At 44.0% G+C, this 24,035-nt stretch overlaps 1 protein-coding gene across 5 annotated transcripts in view; it reads left to right on the plus strand.

Moving 5' to 3' along the window:
• SHANK2 (SH3 and multiple ankyrin repeat domains 2) overlaps window positions 1-24,035 on the plus strand; it is an 811,137-nt gene that overhangs the window by 499,232 nt on the left and 287,870 nt on the right. For all 5 annotated transcript variants that reach the window (XM_060263196.1, XM_060263197.1, XM_060263199.1 and 2 more), the window contains 2 exons: window positions 15,990-16,072; window positions 17,602-17,726. In XM_060263196.1, the coding sequence (XP_060119179.1) occupies window positions 15,990-16,072; window positions 17,602-17,726 (208 nt within the window). The remainder of the gene's footprint in view (window positions 1-15,989; window positions 16,073-17,601; window positions 17,727-24,035) is intronic.

Here is a 24,035-nt window from a genome sequence, read left to right on the forward strand (position 1 = left end):
TGGGCTGTCTGGGTGTGCCTCGGGCGTCCTAGACTTCTGCAGCGTGCTGGGGTGTGGCGTCTCTCGCCGCCACGGGTCAGGCAGCTCTCCTCCTCTTTGCCTGGTGCTGGGCTTGGCTTCTCCCTTCTGCTCCCCAACATCTTGCTCCGGCCAGGCTCCTCGGACCTGGAGATGAGCACGTTGGCTGTGGGGCATTGCTCGGGCGGCTGTCAGTGCTCTGTCAGCCCAGGTGAGCGGTGGGGCTGCCGCGGGGGCTTGGGAAGGTGTGGGAGGCTCTCGGGGCGGCGACAGGGGGCGGGAACGGCTGGCAGGCATCGGGGGGTTTCCCTCATGCAGTCCTCGCCTGGGCTGGGCGGGACAGTTTCAAACTCCCATGGCTTATTGTCCTCCACCTGTAATTACATGTCTCAAATTTCATTTTGCATGCATTCTCAGAGATTGACCAAACTGATAAGCATAACAACCTAAACATGAATGAAAGGGGACAGAAGAAAACAATAGGTTCTAAATATATATGTGATTTTTATTATAGAAAGGTAATACCAAGAACTCAGGCACCTTACTGGCTGATTCCGCATTTGGAGTTTGCCTCCCTTTTGCTCCGTGGTTGTTCCATGCAGGCGTGATTTCCCGATTCCGCACTAGAGGATTTCTCCCGGATTCAATTCCCAATCTGTTCCGCGTGTTCTGATTCTGCATTACTGCTGCTCCCGGAGTGTCCTCCACAATCTTAGCAATTTCCCCCTTCCTCATACTTTCCCTTTTTTTTAACACACATGCGTGTTTGCGTTACAATGCGATCATCTTTGTTTGCGTTACAACATAATGCCAGAGGCATAATACTGGCAAAGTCACATGTTTTCCATTTGCCCTGCCATTGGCAGGTTATCTAAGCCCTGGGAAATCTGAGTCTGCGATCCACCATTTTTATCCACACACGTTGAATGTCAAGCATACAGTTTTCCATTAAAAGCTATAACAAATTACAAATAGATGCATAAGGGGGGTGGAGAGAGATGTATGCCAAGGGGTTAAGGGAGAAAGTTTCCCCAACCTATCAAAAATATAAACCTATAAACATAATCAAATTCCTGTTCCCGTTTGAGGCCATGGGGGGGGGGAATCGATAAAGGTGGCAATCGCACATCTTTAAAGTAGTTCGTGTATCATCACTATTTATTTAGTTGCGTTGTAACGATCTTATTTGAAAAAAAATATTAGTCAGGAGTGATTTAATCGGAGGGGGAAGTAATCACAATGCAATGACACATTATCTAAATCACGTGGAATATCATAAAGAATGGGGGCGGGTGGAAGCAAGGGATGTATTCAGTAAAAGAAAATTGTGTTACATCGTTATATATTTTTCACGTTGTAATGCGAAACATGATTTGTTTTAAAAAATTACTTTATTTCAGGAAAATATTGGATAATTTTCAAAGGGAGTAAAATTAAGGAAGTATGGTGAAATAACTGGGCGGAATCATGGGCGTGGAATTATGTGGGTGTGTTCTACTGATGTGAATTATGTGGGTGTGTTCTACTGATGTGAGAAGTTTGACAGCGCATTGGAATGAGTTACGTACATAAATTTCGCGCCCCGAAACCGCATCAAAAATAAACTCACTTTTTGAGGATCTCCTAAATGTGGGGCGACATCGCTTTGGAGGCTGGTCAGACTTCCGCCCCGGGTCAAGATGTGCAGAAACCAATATCTGCCCAGGGGAAAACACAGCACCTGAGCAAGAGCAAAGGCTAATGCGGAATCAGCCACTTTCTCTCAGCCATGAGGCTTGACAGAAAGGGAGTGAAATTTTCAAAGGGAGTAAAATTAAGGAAGTATGACAAAATAACTGGGCAGAGTAATGGGCGTGGAATTATGTGGGTGTGTTCTACTGACACAAGAAGCTTGACAGCGCATTGGAGTGAGTTGCACACATAAATTTCGAGCCCCGAAACCGCATCAAAAATAAACTTCTCGCTTTTTGAGGATCTCCTAAACGCGGGGCGACATCGCTTTGGAGGCAGGTCAAACTTCCGCCCCAGGTCAAGATGTGCGGAAACCAACATCTGCCCCGGGGGAAACACAGCGCCGGAGCCAGAGCAAAGGCTAATGCAGAATCAGCCACTTTCTCTCAGCCATGAGGCTTGACAGAAGAGGGAGCTGCTGGCGTGCTCTTTGCACTATCACTATCACTACAGATGACTACAAGGTAGCATGGAGGTTACCAGCGAAGCTGAGATCAAGTGATGCAAGAGAGTTTGCTTCTCTCTCCTAGTTCCTCTGTCTGATCAAGTTGTTGGTGATATATAGACTAATTGTTCAATACTAAACAGAGTTATACCCTTCTAAGCCAATTAATTTCAATTGACAGAAAATTATAACTCTGCTTAGGGTAGCACTGCTAGGATCTTCATTTCTGCTGTGCTTAAGAGTTACATTAATGTTTGTGTATACTTTCAGTAGAAAGTTACTAATACCTTAAAAAGGTAAAGGTAGTCCCCTGTGCAAGCACCAGTCGTTTCCAGCTCTGGGGTGACATCGCATCATGACGTTTTCACAGCAGACTTTTCACGGGGTGGTTTGCCATTGCCTTCCCCAGTCATCTACACTTTACTCCCAGCTAGTTGGGTACTCTTTTACCAACCTCGGAAGGATGGAAGGCTGAGTCAACCTTGATCTGACTACTTGAGCCCAGTTTCCGCCAGGATCGAACTCAGGTCATGAGCAGAGCTTGGACTGCAGCACTGCAGCTTACCTCTCTGCGCCATGGAGCTCTTACACTAATAAGCTTTGTGCCATTTTTATTATCACGTTTGACTCACAAAAGCTTATACTCTGAACAGGAATAGGATACCTATGTCATTTTCTGGACATTTTACAATATTTTTTTTTATTTATAAAACTTTAGTTTGCCTTAATACATTTACTACTGATAATGCAACAGATTTTGAGGCCAATAGCACCTTAAAAAACAGCAATTTTTTTCAGGGTAATAGCTTTTGTGATTGTATTCTATTAATCAGGAGTCATTTCCTAGAAAAAGCTTTCCAGGAACTCATTAGCATAACTTATTTGCATAAGTTATTTGCATATGCCACACCCTCTGACATCACTGGAAGTGTGTCAGAAGGCAACGCCCACTGTTCAGGCTCCACTCCAAATTCTCCAAGTATTTCCTAACTCAGAGCTGGCAATCTGGAGAAAAATTACTTCAAAAGCACAAAGAAGACAGTCAAGATATTAAATGATTTCACAAACATTTATCAGAGGGCATGCATGGCCTGTCAAGTTACTTTTGGAGGAAAGAAAGATGGGGGACAGATGACAGAGAGAGATAGAGAAAGGAAGGAGAGGTGAGGGGGTGTGAGAGAGAGAAAGGAGAGGAGAGAGGCTTCTCAGTCTGCACTCCACACACAGGGAAACTATCAGGCAGCTAAGTTTGCAACAGCTCTTGAAACCAACCCTTTTCTGGACAGTTTTTTTAGTAGTCACTTCTTTCTGGCTTGCAATGTTTTTCTTTCATGGTTAATTTTATTTTGCACTAATTTGATTGGTCCAGTAAAAGGCCTTATATTGATGTTATTCTTAGGGTTGCCAAGCCAATTCAAGAAATATCTGGGGACTTTGGGGGTGGAGCCAGGAGATTTTGGGGGTGGAGCCAGGAGACATTGGGGTGGAGCCAGGAGCAAGGCTGTGACAAGCATAACTGAACTCCCAAGGGAGTTCTGGCTAGCACATTGAAAGGGACCGCACACCTTTTCAATGCCTTCCTTCCATAGGAAATAATGAAGGATAGGGACACCTTCTTTGGGGGATCATAGAATTGGACACCCTGGTCTAATCCTTTTGAAACTTGGGGGGTATTTTGAGGAGAGGCACTAGATGCTATACTGAAAATTTGGTGCACCTACCTCAAAAGACAGCCCCCCCCCCAAGCCCCAGATACCTGAGGATGAATTCTCCATTATTTTCTATGGGAATAAATCTCCATAGGGAATAACAGAACTCCCAGCAGACATTTCCCTCCCCTCCCCCCGCTTTCTGATGACCCTGAAGCGGGGGGAGGGCCTCCAAACCGGGGGATCCCCTTCCCCACTTGATGATTGGCAACCCTAGTTATTCTTGTTTCTGCAATTTTATTTTTCCAGTAGGGTTGCCAAGTCCAATTCAAGAAATATCTGGGGACTTTGGGGGTGGAGCCAGGAGACTTTGGGGGTGGAGCCAGGTGACACTGGGGGCGGAGCCAGGAACAAGGGTGTGACAAGCATAATTGAACTCCAAGAGAGTTCTGGATATCACATTTAAAGGGAAAGTACACCTTTTTAAATGTTTTCCTTCCATAGGAAATAATGAAGGATAGGGGCACCTTCTTTTGGGGCTCATAGAATTGGACCCCCTGCTCCAATCGTTTTGAAACTTGGAGGGTACTTTGGGGAGAAGCACTAGATACTATATTGAAAATTTGGTGCCTCTACCTCAAAAAACAGCTCCCCCAGAGCCCCCGAAACCTCCAGAACAATTCCCCATTATACCCTATGAGAATCGATCACATAGGGAATAATGAAGATGTTTCCCTCTCCCCCCCACCCCGCTTTCTGGCGAGTCTGAAGCAGCGGATCGGCCTCTCTACTCACCAGTTGCTGCCAGCTTCTTCACAGAAACACAGACACACCATCCTAAATTGAAGCCTTTCAATTCAAGCCTCCGGAGGTGCAAAGGCACATGGTCCTTTGCGGGCGGGGCTCCCTCTCCCCCTGCCCCCGCCAGCCAGCTGATTGGGGGCAGGAAGCAGCCTGGGAAAACTGAAGAAAGGCTGCTGCGATCAGGGCTGGATGGGAAGGGAAGGGAAGGGCAAGGAGAAGCTGCTGGGATCAGGGCTGGGTGGGAAGGGCTGCCATTCCCCCCCCCCCCGCTTTCCAGATTTTTGGCGAGCGGGGGGAGAAGGCTCCAAATCGGGGGTCCCCCGGGTAGGTGGGGGATTTGGGAAGCCTATTTTCCAGTAACAAGTCTGGGCCTTTTCAGTCTGCCTTTTTCTCATACTGATCATCACAGTGTTTTTTTTTCTCCCTGCTCCTTTTATTGCTTCTACTTTACCATTTCACATTGTTTCAACAGCTGTCTTGTAAGCTCTGGGTACCCTATGCCGTAGGACACGATATGCCCTTCCCATCCTATCTCTTAGAGAGACAGGGCAGCCCACTTCAGGGAAACAAAGATATAGAATCCCCCACCTCCTCCAACAGAAGACTCCCACTCATCCAGTAGCCCAGGATTGCTGGGCAGGCCTTGCATGGCCGGGGAACACTCCAGTGCCCCCCCCATCTGAAAGGTGAAAGACCTCCCCCTGAGATGTCTGCTTGCTTGGCAAGATGTAGGCTGAAGGCGCCCCCCCCCACCAATGCTGCCTCTGCCAATGCCCGCTTGACAAGGCAGGCCCCAGCCTTGTCCTGCTGTGGTGGCCCAAGGCACTGACCTTCAGCAGAGGAGTGCTCCTCCCCCGAGGGCAAGTGCACCCAGCCAAGCTGAGCAAGGCAAGCCAGGCCAGGCTTGCAATGAAGGCCAGAGATCACCCCTCACCACCCTTCCCTCGAGGGCAAGTGTGTCCAGCTGAGCAAGGCTAGGAAGGCTAGGCCTGCAATGGAGGCCAGAGATCAAACCCCCCCCCGCTGCTGCCAATTCTATGAGCCCCAAAAGAAGGTGCCCTTATCCTTCATTATTTCTAAAAGGAGGGAAGGCATTTAAATGTGAATGCTAGAACTCCCTTTGTAATTAAATTGTGCTTGTCGCAATCTTGCTCCTGGTGCCACCCCCAAAGTCTCCAGGTATTTCTTGAGATGGACCTGGCAACCCTAGTTCTCCACATGGCCTCATCTGTGGATACTTAAAATCAGAAACTATGAACAGACCAGACAGATTGTTTTACAAATTTGAAGAAAGCCCCCAGTGTTCAGAAAAATCTGAGGAAAAGGCTGGAGTGTTAACTCCTGAAATAATAAGATCAGTGCCTGTAGGTTTAAGAAACAAATACCTCAATGTCTATTGCTAATAAACCACAACAGATAGTGTCAGTATTTAGGCCTTGGTTTCTGTTAGTAAAAGAGCCCTGTGGCACAGAGTGTTAAAGCTGCAATACTGCAGTCCTAAGCTCTGCTCACGACCTGAGTTTGATCCCCGGTGGAAGCTGGCTTTTCAGGTTGCCAGCTCAAGGTTGACTCAGCCTTCCATCCTTCCAAGGTCGGTAAAATGAGTACCCAGCTTGCTGGGGGGAAAGTGTAGATGACTGAGGAAGGCAATGGCAAACCACCCCATTTAAAAAGTGTGCTGTGAAAATGTCGCGATGCGACATCACCCCAGAGTTGGAAACGACTGGTGCTTGCACAGGGGATGTTTCCTTTCCTTCTGTTAGTAAAAGGCAAGGTGAGGGGGCAGAGCCCTTTCCAGGCCTTGTTTAGCTTTTGAGAGAGAACTCATTAGGCAGCAGCCACCAGGTGACTTAACATTATGCAGCTTCCATTACTCACCCCCAGGCCCAGCAGTTTGTTACTGTTCAACAGCAGCTACTACACGAAAGCCAATATGGTGTAGTGTTTAGATGATCTAACCCAGGTCTGAATCCCCAGCCTGCCATGGAATTTCAATGGGTAGTGCTGGGTCAGCAACACATTGGCTGGATCAGACCGGCAGCTTGTGCTAGCCTGGAAGTGGGCTGGCTCAAAAAAAGAAGCGCCCACAGATGGCCAGATGGTGCACGGCCCACTGCTGGGAGAGGGGTGGGATGCATGTGCCTGGGAGGAGCATCCATAGCACTGAAGAGCCCAACCACCATGTTCCTGCCACTTCCCGGCCAGTCAGACAGCCAGAAGGCACCTCAAAGTCGCTTGACTGATTTGCTACCATTTTGAAATGGTAGCTTTTTCCAACTGGTCTGGGATGCATAACGACGGGGTGAGTGCAGGATTGAGATAGGGAGCAGATGTACACATTTGGTTGCGCTTTTTTGGCCCACCCCCATCCCGTCCCTATGCTGGCTTAAAATGCCAGTCTGGACCCAGCCATTCTCAGCCTAATTTACCTCACAGGGGTTTTGTGAGCATATAACGGAAGGGAGGAAAATAATGTAAGCTGCTTTGGATCCCCATTGTAAAGAAAGGTAGGTATAAATGAAGTAGATAAATTAGCTGAATATGAGGGGGCAAATAAAAGACTGCTGGGTGGATGGGAGAAGAGGAAGCAGGGATGGGGTGAGGACATGGGGGCTTTCAGGGAAAGGAAAGCAGAAATAGTGGGAGAAGGGGAAACGCAATGCTTCCCATAGTCCTTGCAAGTCCTCCACTTGTTCTGTTCTGTTATACAGATTAACACATCTGCCTACCTGAATCTATTGATTTATGTATCATTCTTGAAAAAGTAAAAGTTATTTCAGTGATGTTTTGTCCCTGTTCACCTCTTAAAGTCAAAAATAACTTTGGGGAGGGGATTTTATATGCTCTTTGTGTTCAAAGATGTAAAACTGAACTTGTCACATGAAAGTTGTTCCTAAAATGCATGTAAAATCATGCAAGTAGTTCTTATTATAAAATAAACAGCAACAGCTATCTTTCCCGTCCCCACTTTCAGTAAAGCTGTTGCAGGTTTTTTAATATGGCAATAGCCTTAAGAACATGCAGCACTTTGAAAAAATACGTATAATAGAATTTGTGCATCTCTTCTTTTTCTTCCCCCATCAGGTGTGTTTTTGTGATTTTAGATAGACCAGTTCATACATTGCTAATTTTATTTGCAGTGTTTTCAGATATTATTCAAAGCCCCCATAGCAACATGGATCCAGCTCACTTGTGTTGCTGTTAACATAGGATGGGGAAGCGTATATAAACATAATGTTCCTTATTATTTCAATCTCTTCTTCTCTATCAGCTCAAACTGACCAAGCTTGTTTTCAGGTCAGCTGTAGTCTATAAAAAGGAATAGGCTGATACAGAACGGGATTGCTGTTTTCACCAGCTCATCCTATGCTGCTGTGCTGGCAGCAGCTCAGGTCAGATAGACCCAGGTTACTGTGACGGCTGGCAGTGATGTCTCAAAGCATCCTAATATTACAATCTGAAATTATTTCAGGCTTACAATTCTCAATGAAGTCTTCCATAACAGCTCATGCTTTTATATTGATATTAGACTAGAGACTGGAGACACGTGTGTGTGCGTATGGAGGAGGGGCATGCAGGACCAAAAGCACTATTGGTATTCATCATCAAATAATTTAAATTTTTTCTGTGTTGTATATTTTATAACAGCAGTCTGCACAGCTGGATGATCAATGTCCAGGGAAATGCAAGCAATCAAGTACGGGGTCTATATTAATCTTGAAGTTGTTAATTACTAGGATCATCCACTCATTCCTCTGCTCATGGAGAGAGCTATAAATAGACACTTGTCCCCAGTCCAATAGCAGCAGATCCTGTCCATGTTATATTATTTACTTTAGTATTCATTTTAGGACTTACTCAACTGCAACCTTCAGTTTAACATTCTTTATATGAATCAAATAGGATGATACTTTAATTCTTGCCTCCTGTTGCTTGAGAGGAGGTCACTGAAAATCCATACCAAATAATTCACAAATGGTTAGCCAGACAGTATTTTGGGAGAAGTTATCACTCATATCCCTTGGTTTCACCTACAAGAAGCCTTATAGTTCAGTTTCAAAGCTTCTATAGAATGGCCCTGGCCTGGATAGATGGAGAGCCTTGCCTAGATAATCCAACAAAAATGAAGGTCCTATACCTAACTTTGGTCCTATAAGCTGGTGGGGAGAGTGTTGAGCCAGGAATCAGGCTGCCCACCTGGATGGTGCACCATTTGTACCAGTCCAGAAAGTGAGAAGCCTGAGGTTAGTGAGAAGCCTAGGATCAGCAAAGGGGTAGTACATAAGCACCTAATTTCTTTAAATCAGAGTTTCCCAAACTTTCGCCCCTCATGGCCCAGTTATTTTTACACTTCTCATTCATGTGTAAGCCAAAATGCCCTCAAATGAGGTTGGGGAATTGACAGGTGGGCAACTCTGGCTCAAAAAGGATCTAGGATCTATGTATACAGGATTTGACTTCCAGAAATTCTTGCTAAATTTATTATGGACACTAATTAGGTAAAACAATTATATCTTTATTAGAGAAAATTATAGAACACACACACATACAAGATAATGGATACATACAACATACATACAGACCTAATAAAAATAGAGAGAATTATACAGAGGTAACACAAGGATGGACAAACAGATAATTACCGATCATAGTCTTCGAGGAAGGCTCCAATGGCGACGAATAAGGGAGATGGGGGAAGCGACCCTCAACTGATAAGGTATCGGGGGAGTATCTAACCAGCAGGACTGGGGTACTGTCAGATGCACACCGACAGAATGTTGGGTCAGAGGTTATAAAATCTATCAACCCCTAAGGGGGTAGGAAGTTCAGGGGCAGATCACACGTGGTCAGGTGGTGCATTACATCAGAAAAGGGGAGGCTCTGAAGTGACCATTTGGGCTGGATTTGTGTGGTGGGCAGTAACCAGTTTATTCTGGGTACTTGATTAGATGCCCATCTCCAGCCAATGAGTGGACCTGGCCCTGGTTACCTGATTGGGTTTCCAGGTGACAATGGGTAAGGGGGTAAGGGGGAGGCTCCAGTGTGGCAGTTAAGGGGATTAACACAAGTTATGCAAACTTATCTAAAGGGACAATAGATAGCCAAATTGATATCTAAGGTGACACCCGATCTATACAATATCTATGGCTCCAAGTGAAGCTGTCCTTCCTCTCCTTTTCTCTTCTGCTGACACCATCCTTTTGTCATGGGCTCCGTTGAACAAAAGGGTTAGGCAGTCTGGCGTGATTCATGTCTGAGATAAGCTTGATTGCCTTATGCATACGTTGAAGCGGTTGTTGGATATGTGCATCTCTCACTCTGCTGTAATGGGGTCCAGAAAACAAGATGGATTTGGGTGGTGTTAGCCTTTGGTACTCTGAATCATGCTGAGAGGTGCTCTCCTCAATGGCTCCTGGCTGCGCAGCTTTTTCCACTGCAATGACCGAAGTGGCGCCCACACGGAGCGGCTGGAAGCATGTTTGTAGTTCCGGCTATCATCCATCCAGAAACGTAGAATGCTGCTGCAAAGCTGAGACTTGTAGTATCCACATAAGGCTTAAAAACCATGGGCAAAGTCCACTTCTTAGAGCAGATGTGTGTGAGTAAAAACTCCAGGCACCCTGGCAACCAAGCTAGTGATCACGATGTCCATGTATATTAAAAGTAGGAAGCTTTTTCTTACACGTGGCCCACTAAAATTTGGGGGTGGAGGCAGGAGACTTTGGGGGTTGAGCCAGGAGACAGGAAATGATGTACAAACAATCCTAAAACTTGCAATATTTTGTTTAGAGAAGGTAGGAGAATAGCGTGATTTTGCATTGCAATTTTAAAAATAAAACATCAAGAAAAAAGCACAAGAATCACACAGCAGAAGACTAAAAATATAAAATGCTCTCAGCCTGGGAAAACATGAAATAGCGGGGCGTTCCAAGCTTCTCTCCCCACCCCCCAAGTAAGAAAGAAAGATGCCTGCACAGGGGAAAGAAAGAAAGAAAGAAAGAAAGAAAGAAAGAAAGAAAGAAAGAAAGAAAGAAAGAAAGAAAGAAAGAAAGAAAGAAAGAAAGAAAGAAAGAAAGAAAGAAAGAAAGAAAGAAAGAAAGAAAGAAAGACGGCAGCGCTGGGGAAACATGAAATAGCAGAGCATTTCAAGCTTCTTCTTCCTCCTCCCTTCCACCCAGCTCTACTCCGATTAGCATGGGAAGGAAGGAAGGAAGGAAGGAAGGAAGGAAGGAAGGAAGGAAGGAAGGAAGGAAGGAAGGAAGGAAGGAGACAGGGGGAAAGACTGACAGAAAGAGAGAGGAAGGAGAGTGGGAAATAAAGCAAATAGATAGAAAGAATGAATGAACGAAAGGGAAGGAAGGAGGGGGAGAGAGTTGGAAACAAAAAGAGAGAAAAAGAAAAAAGAGAAAGGAAATAGAAAGGAAGAAAGGAAAGGGGAGGGAAGGAGTGAAAGAAAGGAGGGACAAAAGGAAGAAAGAAAAAGAAAAGAAAAATGGGAAAAAAACTGGATGGGAGCAACTTACCTTTTAAACAGCTGACTCTGGCCAGGGGGAAGTCAGGCCAAGTTTGCCCCACCCCCCGTGGCATCGCACCGCCCCTCCTCCTCCCTCCCTTCCTCGGCAGCAGATGGAAGGGTCGGCATCCAGAAAGGGGGGCGGGAACAGTTGCTCACAACTTGAATGCCAGTAGCTCACAAAGTAGAATTTTTGCTGGCGAGACCCCACAAGTTAGAGGGGGTATTGCTTGCATGTCAAAACAGCCTCTTCTGGTGTTGGATTCAAATCTAGCACGTGGCGCCCAGAGCGGGGGGGGGGGATTGGAAAGGGTGATTCCCTCGCTTGCTGGTAACTCTCCGTCCCTGTCCCCAAGGGGGGGGAGGTCCCAGAATGGGCTGCATCATGGAACCCAGGTGTCTGGGAACGTTTTGGCAGCTCCCACTTTATTTTTGGCGGCTGAAGAAACGCCCTATTTTGGCGGAAAGCCGACAACATTCCAGTGCAGGAAGGGTTAAAAGGGGGCAGACCAGCGGGGGAGAAGGATGCATGTCCAACCAGCCGCGGGACTGGGGGGTTTGAATCCGGAGCAAGACGCAGTAGAGGGATCATGGAAGCTCCGTTTAATACGGAGTGAAGAGTGAGAGAGAAGGAAGGGGGAGGTTTCCTGGATGGCTCAGAACAGGGGCAAAAGAGAAGGTGGGAGGAAAAGGGGATTCCCCTGTGGGGTATCCAAACTGTTAAAAAGAGGTGGTTGGTGGGGGAGGGGGACGGAGGGCTTTACACAGCCCGAAATTGACCTGGGCTGGAGAAGGGAGGGAGAAGGAGGCACGGTGAAGCAAAGAACAACTCGACAGTCAGTCTTCAGGCCGCAATCATGAGCTGACCTGCTAGGGTCTTTCCCTAGCCTTTTATTGAGTCATATCAGATAATCACGAGACATAGTCTGAGGTAGATAGCTGAGTTGTACAAACTGTTTGGTCAAGGCATGTGATGCGCTCGAGAGCAGAGACAAGATAATCATATTTACTGACCTTAGTATTTTTCCATGGGCAGGCATAAAGTTTGCTGTGCCTGGTTCCCTATTAACCAGTCAGGTATGCCCAAAAGGTCAAGGAGCAAGGCAGAGCTACTTCAGCACCAGGGTCAGCGCGATGCAGGGGGGAGTGGCCGGGGGGACATCAGTGGGAGGCCTCATGACCTGGGATTGAAGCCTGGGTGCCCCGGTGCCAGGTCGCGACCCTGCCATTGGGAAACGCCGCTTTAAATGAAACTAGGTCCTCAGGGCCAGATGAACTGCATCCAAGGGTTCTAAAAGAGCTTGCGGATGTAATTTCCAAGTCTCTGGCTATTATTTTTGAGAATTCTTGGAGAACAGGAGAGGTGCTGAAAGATTGGAGGTGGGTGAATGTTGTCCCCATCTTCAAGAAGGGGAAAAAGGAGGACCCGGGTAGCTATTGACCTGTCAGCTTGATGTCTATACCTGGAAAAGTTTTAGAACAAATCATCAAACAGTCGGTCCTAGAACATTTAGAAAGGATGGCTGTGATTACTAAAAGCCAGCATACTCAAGAACAAGTCATGTCAGACTAACCTGATCTATTTTTTTAAAAAAAGTGACTACCTTGCTGGATCAGGGGAATGCTGTAGACATCGTTTATCTTGATTTCAGTAAGGCTTTTGATAAGGTTCCACGTACTGTCCTTGTTGACAAGTTGGTAAAATGTGGTTTGGATCCAGTTACAGTTAGGTGGATCTGTAAATGGTTGACAGATCGCACCCAAAGAGTGCTTGTGAATTGTTCCTCATCCTGTTGGAGAGGAGTGACAAGTGGAGTGCCTCAAGGATCTGTCCTGGGACCTGTTTTGTTCAACATCTTTATAAATGATTTGGATGAAGAAATAGAGGGAATGCTTATTAAATTCTAGCTGTGCTCCCCTGCTAGAACCTCCAGACAAGCTCAAGGTCCAAAGTATCAATGCCCATTGAGAGGTCCAGGAGAATCAACAGAGTTCTACTCTGTCTCCCAGCACAAGTCATCCAAGCAGGGTAACTAACACAGTTTCAGTCGCGTAACCAGGCCTAAAATCAGATTAGAAAGAATCCAAAGAATTTATTTTATCCAAGAAAGCATGGTGTTGTCAAGCCACCATCTGTTCAATCACCTTACTCATGAGTTGAACATTTTGGTCTGGTTAATAGTGATTGAGATCTCTTGGGTCCACAGTAGGTTTCTTTATAAGTTTCAAGCTTGTTTCAAGGGTGGGATGGCCACTGTGGCCATTCAGTGCTTCTCAGACTAAGTCAGCCACCACTTCCCATGACAGATTTAAGTAGCCAAGAATAACAAGGGTTATACAAATAGGTGGTAGGCTTCAGACTTCCAAGGATTCTGTCCATATCCTCAAACCGAATAAACTGACAACATTCTTAAACAGCTAGTTATCAGCATTCTGACACCATCTGACAACTAATGTAGAATCCAAGTAGGAATTGGATGCAAGAGATTTTACCTACAGTGTTGAGCCAAAGGGTCACAGCAGGCCACCGAGCAGTCCACCTCCTCCTGTGGCCCAATCCAACCTTCCAGAACAGCTTCACTGGTCTGTACTGTATATATGTAATGGTGGTGGAAAAGGGGAGGCGGGGTTGCTGCCACCCTTGCCACAGAGTATGTTTGAAAAGATATTTCAGCCATGTCTGATTGGCTTTGCCATGAGTCATCTTCCTTTATTGCTCTAGCTCTCTCTCTTGTCTTTTCATTGCCCACACCCCCTCAGTAAATCAGGTGCTACTTTGGCTCTAACACTTCGGAGAGGGTGCCTGGGAATAATTGTGTCAACCACCTGGGTCATTTTCTTATTCCAGAGTTCAACCAAGGCATTGACAGAAGTATCCGCCATATCAACAGGAAAGATAGCTCTTCAGAAAGCTTCAGCTATTTCTGATGAATGGATCATTTTAATAGATCCCCCACCCCTGTACTGTCTTGGTATCCCTGTAAGTCTAAACACAAGCAACAAGCTATCTGTCCATGATAAAGGAAACATCATAAAATCTGTCTGGGAGTACTGGGAAGATTGTGCCAATCATGTAGTCTCAGACTAGCCTGCTTCACAGGGTTGCTCTGTGGATAAAAAGTGGGAACTGTGTAAGTAACTGTGTAAGTCACACTGATGATAAAAAAAATTCTACCTAAACATTTGTGGGATTTGTACTGGAGCAGGGGATGAAGAGGAAAAGGGGATTTGAAAGTAGAGAACCTTAACACTTTTCTTTCCAACCCTCTTTAATGTCAGTTTGAATCCAATTATACTTAAACCTCATTGACATCAATCAAGAATGCGAGGCAGGAAAGTCTGGCCCTATCTACCAGCCAGAGGACCAACAGTGTCTGGCAGCTTGCCCCTTTTCTCTCTCAGAGAAGGTCCCATTATAATTGCCAGCTGTTAACTGGATTTCTGCCAAAGGGTACTGGCTATTTCTGGCCCAGTTGTTGAATGGGAAATATCCATTATTCCTTTCTCCCTTTTCACTTATCTTATACCAGTATTTCCAGTTTAAGATAAGGATGTGTGAATTGGTGCAGGATTGCAGCTTTAACTAATTAGTTCTATAAGCACTATGGATATTTAGTGTTTTTACAGAATGGATTCCAGTATTTTCTTTAACTTTCTGCCTTGATTGTTTCTGTGGTAATTGCATACCTTGCTTGCTTTCTATCATTACTAAAGCGATAGTTTTAAGCCACTGCACCACCATATTTTGTAGCAGCTACTGACTTCATAAAAGAATACCCCTTAGTGTGTGACAGAAACGAGATTGCAGAGTTATATATTAATGAGTTTTTTTAAATGTTTCCAATTAAATATGTAACTATAATTGTATTGGATTTATATAATTTTAAAAAATTAAAATATGACCGGAAATTTGTATATCTTATAACTTACCATGCTGGTGAAAACTTAAATTAACCTATTATATGAATAACTGGATTTTAGAACACAAGAATCATTAATGCAAGAGTCATAGTCACAGAAATGTTAAGAAACTGCCTTTTAAGAAGATACAATCCTGTGTTAGTATTTTAAAGCACCCTGCTCATTAGCAATTCATTGAGCTAGCTTTCAGAAAGGCACAATAATTTTTTTTATGAAAAAGGTGCTCATGAACATCCATGCCTTGTTACTATTTAAATTATGCAGATTCTTGATGCTGTGAAAATTTGTGCTGATGACGCCAAGGCAGCTGCACGTTGTTAGCCTTGTAGGCTGTCAGATGATCATGTGGGATTCTTGCAGCATGCAACACTCACTAGGATTGAAAAAGGGCTTTTGATGCAAGGCATAGCTTCTGAATATATTTGTGCCTTTTAGCTACATAACACAGCAAACAGATCTAACTAAAATTTTAAAATGCTGCCTCATTTTTCTTCTGGTTGGTTTCATTTTGGCTTCACTAGAAGATGCATCTGGTATATCCACGATTGAGGAGTTTATTCATGCTACTGTCATTCAGTTCACTTTCTTTTCTTCTTAGACTCCTAGCTAGCACACAGATGACATGATCACACGTTTATTCAGCTACCACCATGCATGGTTTCTTCCTCTGCTTGCATTATTCCCTCCATTAAGTTGCAATGTCATGTTCTCCCTTACCATTAAGCCTTGTCTTTGTCTTCTTTTTCCTTCTGTTTTTTGCTGTTATATTTTTCCAATGTTTGGTTACTGCAATATTATTTGATTAACTGACTGTGATGATGATGAACCTGCACACTGGAGGAGCAGCTACAACAGTGGTGATGAAGGGATGTAATAATGGTCGCTATCCTCGGAATTCTCTCTACAGTGACTGCATTATAGAAGAAAAAGCAGTGGTCCTGCAGAAGAAAGACAATGAAGGATTTGGGTTTGTGCTCAGAGGGGCCAAAGGTATGTGGATTTTATATGCCTATGTTATTGGGTGAATGCCTATGTGAAAACGGTATGCATTCTGAAAATAAACAGGAATTATTCTTGTTTCATTTGGTTGCTAGACAACAGTGTTCTTTCTGTACAGCAGTACTGGCATGGATTTTACTGGTTTCTGAATGAGCAGTTTTGAGGAGTGTGTGTTATTTCTATGTATGTGTATATTTTAATATTGAAAAATAAAACAGATATGTACAGTAATTCTAAATGGTAGTTACTCAGTTTAACCAACTGTAAGCAACCTGGCTGAAAAATCACAAAATTGTTGCATTTGAGGTATTAATCTATTAAAATTAATTGCCAAGAGACAAGGCATGTTGCTGTCTTCCTTGAGATAGGTTTTTAGCTTGTTAACTGAATCTGCTGCAGTTTTAGTATGAAAACTGATCGTTTTTATATCTCAGAAGCTGCATGTATGTTGAATGGCCTTCAGTATGTGTTCTGTTTGAGGGCTGCTTTGCTTCATGTGTTAAAATGTGCCAAGGGTTTTCTTATGTCAAAACCTATTCAGTAGATTTTTGTTAAAGATAAAAAATATATTTAAAATTCTGGATGTTATTATTCATGTGTTCCATTTTAAAAAGTGGTGGTATGTCCCAGTTCATGCCATAACACCCCTCTGTTACTGATGGGCTTTCCCTTATAATGCCTGGCTTCAAAGAAGGGCTAGCCCATATGTGCTTATGGAGGATTCTCCACACCCTGCCTCTGAAATACCATTTTTTTTATTGTTACTCACTAGAATGGTGAACACCTATTGGGCTTTCATAGTTATACAATGGTGTCAGATTAACCCTCCTGGCTAAATGCATATTTGGTGGGGTCTTCTGTAAGCCCAGTGACTTCATCACTCTGTCACTCAGCTGGCGCTGAGCTATCTATGCAGCAATCAGAAGACAAACCCTTTTTATATACGTTAATTTCACAAGAACCTGTTCAGCTCTTCAGATGGAATATCTAACTGTCATTTCTAACCATGTGCTCATCTTTTAATGTAAGAGGAGTTTGACGCCTTTTCAGAATACATAACTGTAAACTGTATATATGTAAGATCATACACTACCATACAAACAAATACACTACCATACAAATAAATGTAATAGTTTCATGCCATTTCATCTTATAGCTATATATAGTTGGGTGAAACAGGGACTGAAAATTTTAAATACCATATTTTTTTCGTGCACCATCCTAAGAAATAGGTATATGATTTTTAATATCAATTCCTTTTCCATTAAATTGTTTGCTTTATTATTGTTGCTGTTGTTGCTTATGGAACAGTTAAAAGGCTAAGTTTCAGTCATTTGCTGATCTGGTATTAATCCCACAAAATTATTAATATATAAGGGGTAAATAATGGGAAATAGGAAGTGGAGTGTGTTTCTTATTTCTTAGTATATTTTTGTCTTGCATTACTCATTTCATTAAATTATTTTTCCCATTGTGCTAATTTCCTTTATTACTAAAATGGCCCTTGTCTATTCCCAAAGCCGATACGCCAATTGAAGAATTCACCCCAACTCCAGCCTTTCCTGCTTTGCAGTATCTGGAATCAGTGGATGAAGGAGGGGTAGCATGGCAAGCTGGCTTGAGAACCGGAGACTTTTTGATTGAGGTAGGAGAATTTTGAGTATGTTTAAAGCAAATAATGCTTTCTGCCTTGGAAGATGCTATGGTCCAGTTACTTTGCCAAAGTTTCACTAAAGGCTTAAACTTGTGCTTTTGACTACGAGTAGTCAGCAGTTTGATACTACTCACGTGTGCATGTCATTTCTTGGTTTCATTTTAAGGTTATTGACAGAAATTTTATTAATATGGATGGGGACAGGATGAGGCTGCAACTTGTTTCATGTGAGAATGATACATAACAGTGACTCTTTGAAGGTTCTCCTGTAAAATTTTGATTTGAGGATGCTTGGAGGGACATTAGTTGTCTAAAATAACATGCAAGTAGTCGCATGCAATGACTAGAACTGACAGAATATTGGACATGCAGCAACAGGTGCGTATGTGGTTACATATGATATGGTAGACGCTGTTGTTTCCCGGTCCCACCACACCACCATGCCCTTGTGCAACGTGGCTTTTGATACATATAGTGGATAAAACCTTACTTTTTTTAGCACAAAATAATTAACAGTGAGAAAGTGTGTTAAGTGGTTAGGTATAAGAAAGGAAAATATTAGTGAAGAAGAGTTATAAATGCATTTCATAAAATTGGAAGCAGATTGTCTAAGGGTCCAAAACATATAATTGAAAACTGTTAGTTTTGTTTGCTTATTAGCCTCTGTCACAGTTTGCTTTAGAAGGATATTGGAGGTGTTTGGTAGTGAAAAGTCTTACATGAAACTGTAGCTGAGATGGTGTTCCCTCTGGTTTCAAAGAAGTCATCATGCATCAGTACAGTGTTGTGTTTCTAAACTTGACTTTTGGAATGTGCATCTGATCTACAAAAAATTCATGCCATGTGAATGATATTTTGGTTTTTGTTCATCTTTTAAGCAATGATTATGTTCTTCGCTATATTCATAATTATAAGATTGACATTTCTTGAATTTTTGGGCTGGCAGAGATGTGGGTCATTTGGAACATATGACATCAAAATGTGGTGTTCATTTATCTTACCTGTATAGTTAATAATACAACATCTATGATAATCACATTGGAATATGGTTAATCTCCCCTCCATTCTTAATAGGAGACTTCTGAAATTGAGTTAATGGTCTTTCTTGTCTCTTAGTTTTCATATTGTTTTTTATTGTTATGCATTAACTTAAAAAATTGACTACTTCCATGTCTAGCACACTCTTAGCCTACTAGTTTTTAGCAGGCACCTACTAGAAATTGCCTAGTACAAAATAAAATATATTATAAATGTTTCTTTCAAGATGTAGCTCTTGGGTAATTGTTTCAAAAGTTTTGTTTGATGGTGACTTTTACACTAGCAGATTACTAGCTATTTAGGAAGCTTCGAGGTTATTGCATGGATTCAAAGTTTTAATTTTAGGTATTAGGTTAGAAATAAGTCACAAGCCTTTGATTCTAATATCTACAGAACCAGCAAATGCTTATGATCAGGCATACCAGTTGGTTCACCAATATGATAGCTGTGATCTACACAGCTATTTGAAATATGTGACTGGCATGACCTTTGGAATTTCTTGATGTTACTTTTTGACTTTGAACAGAAACCCTCCTTGCTAAATCACAAATTTTCTCATGTGACATGTGAGCTGCTGTTGAAGAATCAGAAGCTCAAAGTTTTTCTGTGTATATAGAGCAAGCATGATTCTTTGGATTAGGCATATACTACTACAGTAATGTTTGTCCAGAGTTGCTAAACACAAATATTTTGAATTGGAGAGAATGACATATTAGGACTTAAAAGTATTTAGGAGGCTTTGTAGAGATGTACGCAGGGGTTGTTTTGTAGAAAAATAGGTGGTGGAACTCATTAGCATAACTCATTAGCATATGCCGCCCCCCCACCAACCAAAAGCAACCTGATGCAAGAAAGGAGAGCCCCGGGTGAGTGAGGCCTGCTTGGGCTGGCTAGAGATCCCGCCAGCCCAAGCAGTCCTCACTCACCTGGGGCTCTCCTTTGCCACCCCCCCCCAGTCAAAAGGCCAGCAAGCCATCCATCGCCCAAAATCACATAAGAAGTGCAGAAAGGGTGGTGTGGGCTCCTCCAGAGGTTAATAATGGCTGCTGGGTGTGTGGCAAAGCTCCTGGTGGCTGGCTGGCTGCCCTCTTTCCTAATCCAGGGATTGTTATGCAGCTGCACCTGCTATTCAATGGACAAGGTAGGTAGAGAGGAGGAAGGGGGCGTCAGAAAGGTTCAGGAGTTGTGCTCCTGTGAGCTCCTGCTGAATTCAAGGCCTGCATGTACCTAACTGCAACAATGTTCTTTTGACATAAACAGCTGTTTGTATACACATGCTAAGTAGGTGGGATGGACATAAATCAAACTTCACATTTTCAAATTCATAATTTCCTGAGCAAGGGTGCATACTAAGTAGGGTTGCCAAGTCTAATTCAAAAATATCTGGAGATTTTGGGAGTGGCACCAGGAGACTTTGGGGCAGAGCCAGGAGACTTTCGCATTCTCAAAATAAATACATAAAAATACAGCAGTACAGTTCACCTGAATAGTCATCATTTCCTCATCCCCCAATAGCTACAATTCTAGTAAATGAAAGTGAACACACACAAAGCATACAAAATGCACAGAGTTTGCAAGCACACATTTTTGTGATCTCACTGGGGCTTTACTCACAGGAACTGCTGTTCTTCAGGCTAACACTGGCAAATAAAAAGAGAGAGAGGTGGAGTTTTCCTCTATCGCATAAACAGGTTCCTATACAAAGACTCTGAAATCAATGCAAAACAAGCACAGAAACTGAACTCTGGCGTTCTCGTTCGCGCTCTCTCTCTCTCTCTCTCTCTCACTCTCTCTCACTCACATACACACACACACGGACACTTATTGGCTCTGATTCCTCCACAAAGACCTCTGAAAAGTATAGGGGCTGTGCTTGCTCTCTTTCTTTCTTTCTCTCTCACTCACTCTCACACACAATTACTGGCTCTGGTTCCTCCACAAAGATGCTCTCTCTCTCTCTCTCTCTCACACACACACACACACTGACTTGCTCTGAAACAAAAGCAAAACAAACTGAGGGACTCTGCTCTCACATGGCTCTGCTGCTGGCTTTCCCCCATGAAGCTTTCACTTTCTGCTCAAATTTAAAGGCACATTCTAAAACAAGACCTGTTTGCAGGCTTCTAAACCTGCGGGAGATCTAAAGGTAAATGGTGGCTGTGGGGGCGGGGCTTACCCCTGCCAGCCAACTGGCTGGAGGTGGAGCCTGTAAAACTGGGGGATCCCCTGCTGGGCCCGGGGATTGGGAAGCCTAATACTAAGTGGTTGCTATAATAATTAAAACATACTGCTTTGCCCCTGAATAGAATTCAAAACTTTTTTTATACAACCCACATGCATTTGACACTGCAGAATTATATCTGCTTGGAGACAAGCAGGTATATCTGATGATGGATGGCTGCCTGGACTCCACTCCAGAAAATTTAACCAGGTCATTGGAGGCTGTGGCTGGGTGGCTGCAGCAGAGCCTGTTGAAACTTAATCCAGTGAAGACAGAGGTCCTGTACCTGAGCCGGAAAGGAACTGAATTGGGAATCAGGCTGCCCACCCCCTGGGTGGTGCTATACTTGTGCCAACCCAGAAGGTGAGGAGCCTGAGATGATCCTGGATGCCTCACTTATTATGGAGGCCCAGTTTGCCACAGTTGCCAGGTCTGCCTTTTATCAACTTTGGCAGCTGAGGCAGCTGATGCCCTATCTCTCCCCCTAGGACTTGGCTACAGTTGACCCATGCAATCGTCACTTCCAGGCTTCATTACTGTAACTCACTCTATGTGGGCTTGCCCTTGTGGCTGATCTGGAAACTCCAGCTGCTGCAAAATGCAGTGGCGCACCTGCTGACTGTGTTACCTGTGTGGGCATACAATTGGCTGGCGCTGTGCCAACTGCACTGGCTACCGATTGAATACTGGATCCTTTTCAAGGTCTTGGTATGACCTTCAAAGCCCTATGCAGCCTGGGACCAACATTCCTTGGGGACCGCCTCTCCCTATATGTGCCCCAGAGAACCTTTTGCTCTGCAAAGATTTGCTGGTTGTCCCTAGCTCGAAGGATGTCTGTTTAGCCTCCACCAGGGCCAGGGCTTTTTCAGCCCTGGCACTGATCTGGTGGAACATGCTCCCAGTTGAAATCAGGGCCCTGTGGGGTTACTCCCATTCTGCAGGGCCTATAAAACAAGAACTGTTCCTCCAGGTCTTTGGCTGTGGCCTCCTCTGCTAAAGTTACTATCCTACAAGGCCCAGATTAGACAATTCTAGAGGCCTAGTGGTGCCAACTGGAAACCATGTGTATGGATATACATTTGATACACATTTAAGTTATGCTGTTCCAATTGTTTTTAAGTATTTATAATTTATCTGATGTTTTAAATTCTGCTGTAGTCCACTCTGAGCCCTCTCACAGGGAGTGCAGAATATAAATTGAAATAATAAAATAAAATTTATTTAATACAATCTGTACAAGTGCAGCAAAAATTAAAGCTATGTCTTCAAGCTTGCACACTTGCTTGTAAGTAAATCCTTTTGAATGGAACTTCCAAATAAATATACATGGGAATGTGATATGCCAGTAAAGTATATGATGATACATGGAAATGGACTGTGTCCAGAATTTCCCAGTTACAAGGGGTAGTAGTAACTGTGTAAATAAGTAATTCTCCTTGAGATGGAAAATGAATGTCCATGCTGTTTGAGAGAGTCATTAATAAGGTTGTCAACTCTGGGTTATTAAATATATGGAGATTTGGGGGGAGGACCCAGGGCAGGAATGGGTTTGGGGAGGGGTCAGCGGGGTATATTTATTTATTTACCTTAGATTTATATGCCGCCCACTCCGCAAATGGACTCAGGGCAGCTAACATTCAGGTTAAAACCACAATTTCAGTTACAATTTTAAAGCAATAAAACAATGACAACAATTTAAAACTCAATATTTGGTGCTATACAAGAATTTTGACATAGGCAGATCGGATTATTTTTGATGTGACAGTTCTTCTGATTATCTGTTAGTGGTCCTTCTGATGGTGTTGTTCAGCAGCATAGAAGAGGCAGTCTTCTCCCACTTAGTTTTTATAGGCCTGTTGAAAAAGTTCAGTTTTACAGGCCCTGGGGAATTGGGAGAGATCCTGCAGGGCTCTTATGGCCTCTGGGAGAGCATTCCGCAGCATTGGTGCTGCCACTGAGAAGGCCCTGGCTCATGTAGAGCTTAATCCGGCCTCCCTTGATCCAGGGATGAATAGCAAATTTTGAGCTCCTGAATGCAGTGCTCTCTGGGGAACATATGGGGAAAGGTGGTCCCATAGATAGGCAGGTCCTCAGCCATATAGGGCTTTAAAGGTCAATACCAGCACTTTGAAATGGACTTGGTACACAATAGGCAGCCAGTGCAGCTCTTTCAGCACTGGTTGAATGTGCTCCTATCAAGGGAGCCCCATTAACAACCATGCTGCAGTGTTCTGCACTAGCTGCAGTTTCTGAGTCAGAGTCAAGGGCAGCCCCATGTAGAGGGCATTACAGTAGTCTATTCTCAAGGTGACTGTAGCATGGATCACCATTGCTAAGTTGCAGTGCTCCAAGAAAGGGACCAACTGCCATACCCACTGCAGGTGGAAAAGGACAGACTTGGCAGTGGTTGCTACCTGGGCCTCCATAGTCAGAGAGGATTTCCAGGAGCACTCCTAGGCTCCTGACCTTTGGGGCCGGTATTAGTGGTACCCCGTCAAAAGCCGGCAAGGGGACCTCCTTTCCCAGACCACTGCGACTCAAATAGAGAACCTCTGTCTTCATCAGATTCAGATTCAGTTGACTCAATCTGAGCCAAGATGCCACGGCTTGTAGTGTCAGGTTCAAGTTGTCCGGGCCGCAGTTGGATTGGCCACTCATCAATAGATAGAGCTGGGTGTCATCTGCATATTGATGGCATTCTAGCCCATACTTCCTGACAATAAGGGCAAGGGGGCGCATATAGATGTTAAATAACATTGGGGACAGAACTGCCCCTTGTGTCATATCACATGTGAGTGGGTGCCTCTGGAATGATTCCTCCCCTATCACCATCCTTTGTCCCCGACCTTGGAGGAAAGAGGCCAGCCATTGCAAGGCAGATCCCTGAATCCCCACATCAGTGAGGCGGCTAGACAGAAGCTGGTGGTCAACCATATCAAAAGGGGCTGACAGATCTAATAGCAACAGTACCGCTGAGCTGCCTCAGTCCACATGTCACAGGAGGTCATCTATGAGGGCAACTAAATCCATCTCCATTCCGT

This window comes from Heteronotia binoei, chromosome 21 (assembly GCF_032191835.1).
Source record: "Heteronotia binoei isolate CCM8104 ecotype False Entrance Well chromosome 21, APGP_CSIRO_Hbin_v1, whole genome shotgun sequence".
In the NCBI taxonomy this organism is placed as follows: Eukaryota; Metazoa; Chordata; class Lepidosauria; order Squamata; family Gekkonidae; genus Heteronotia; species Heteronotia binoei.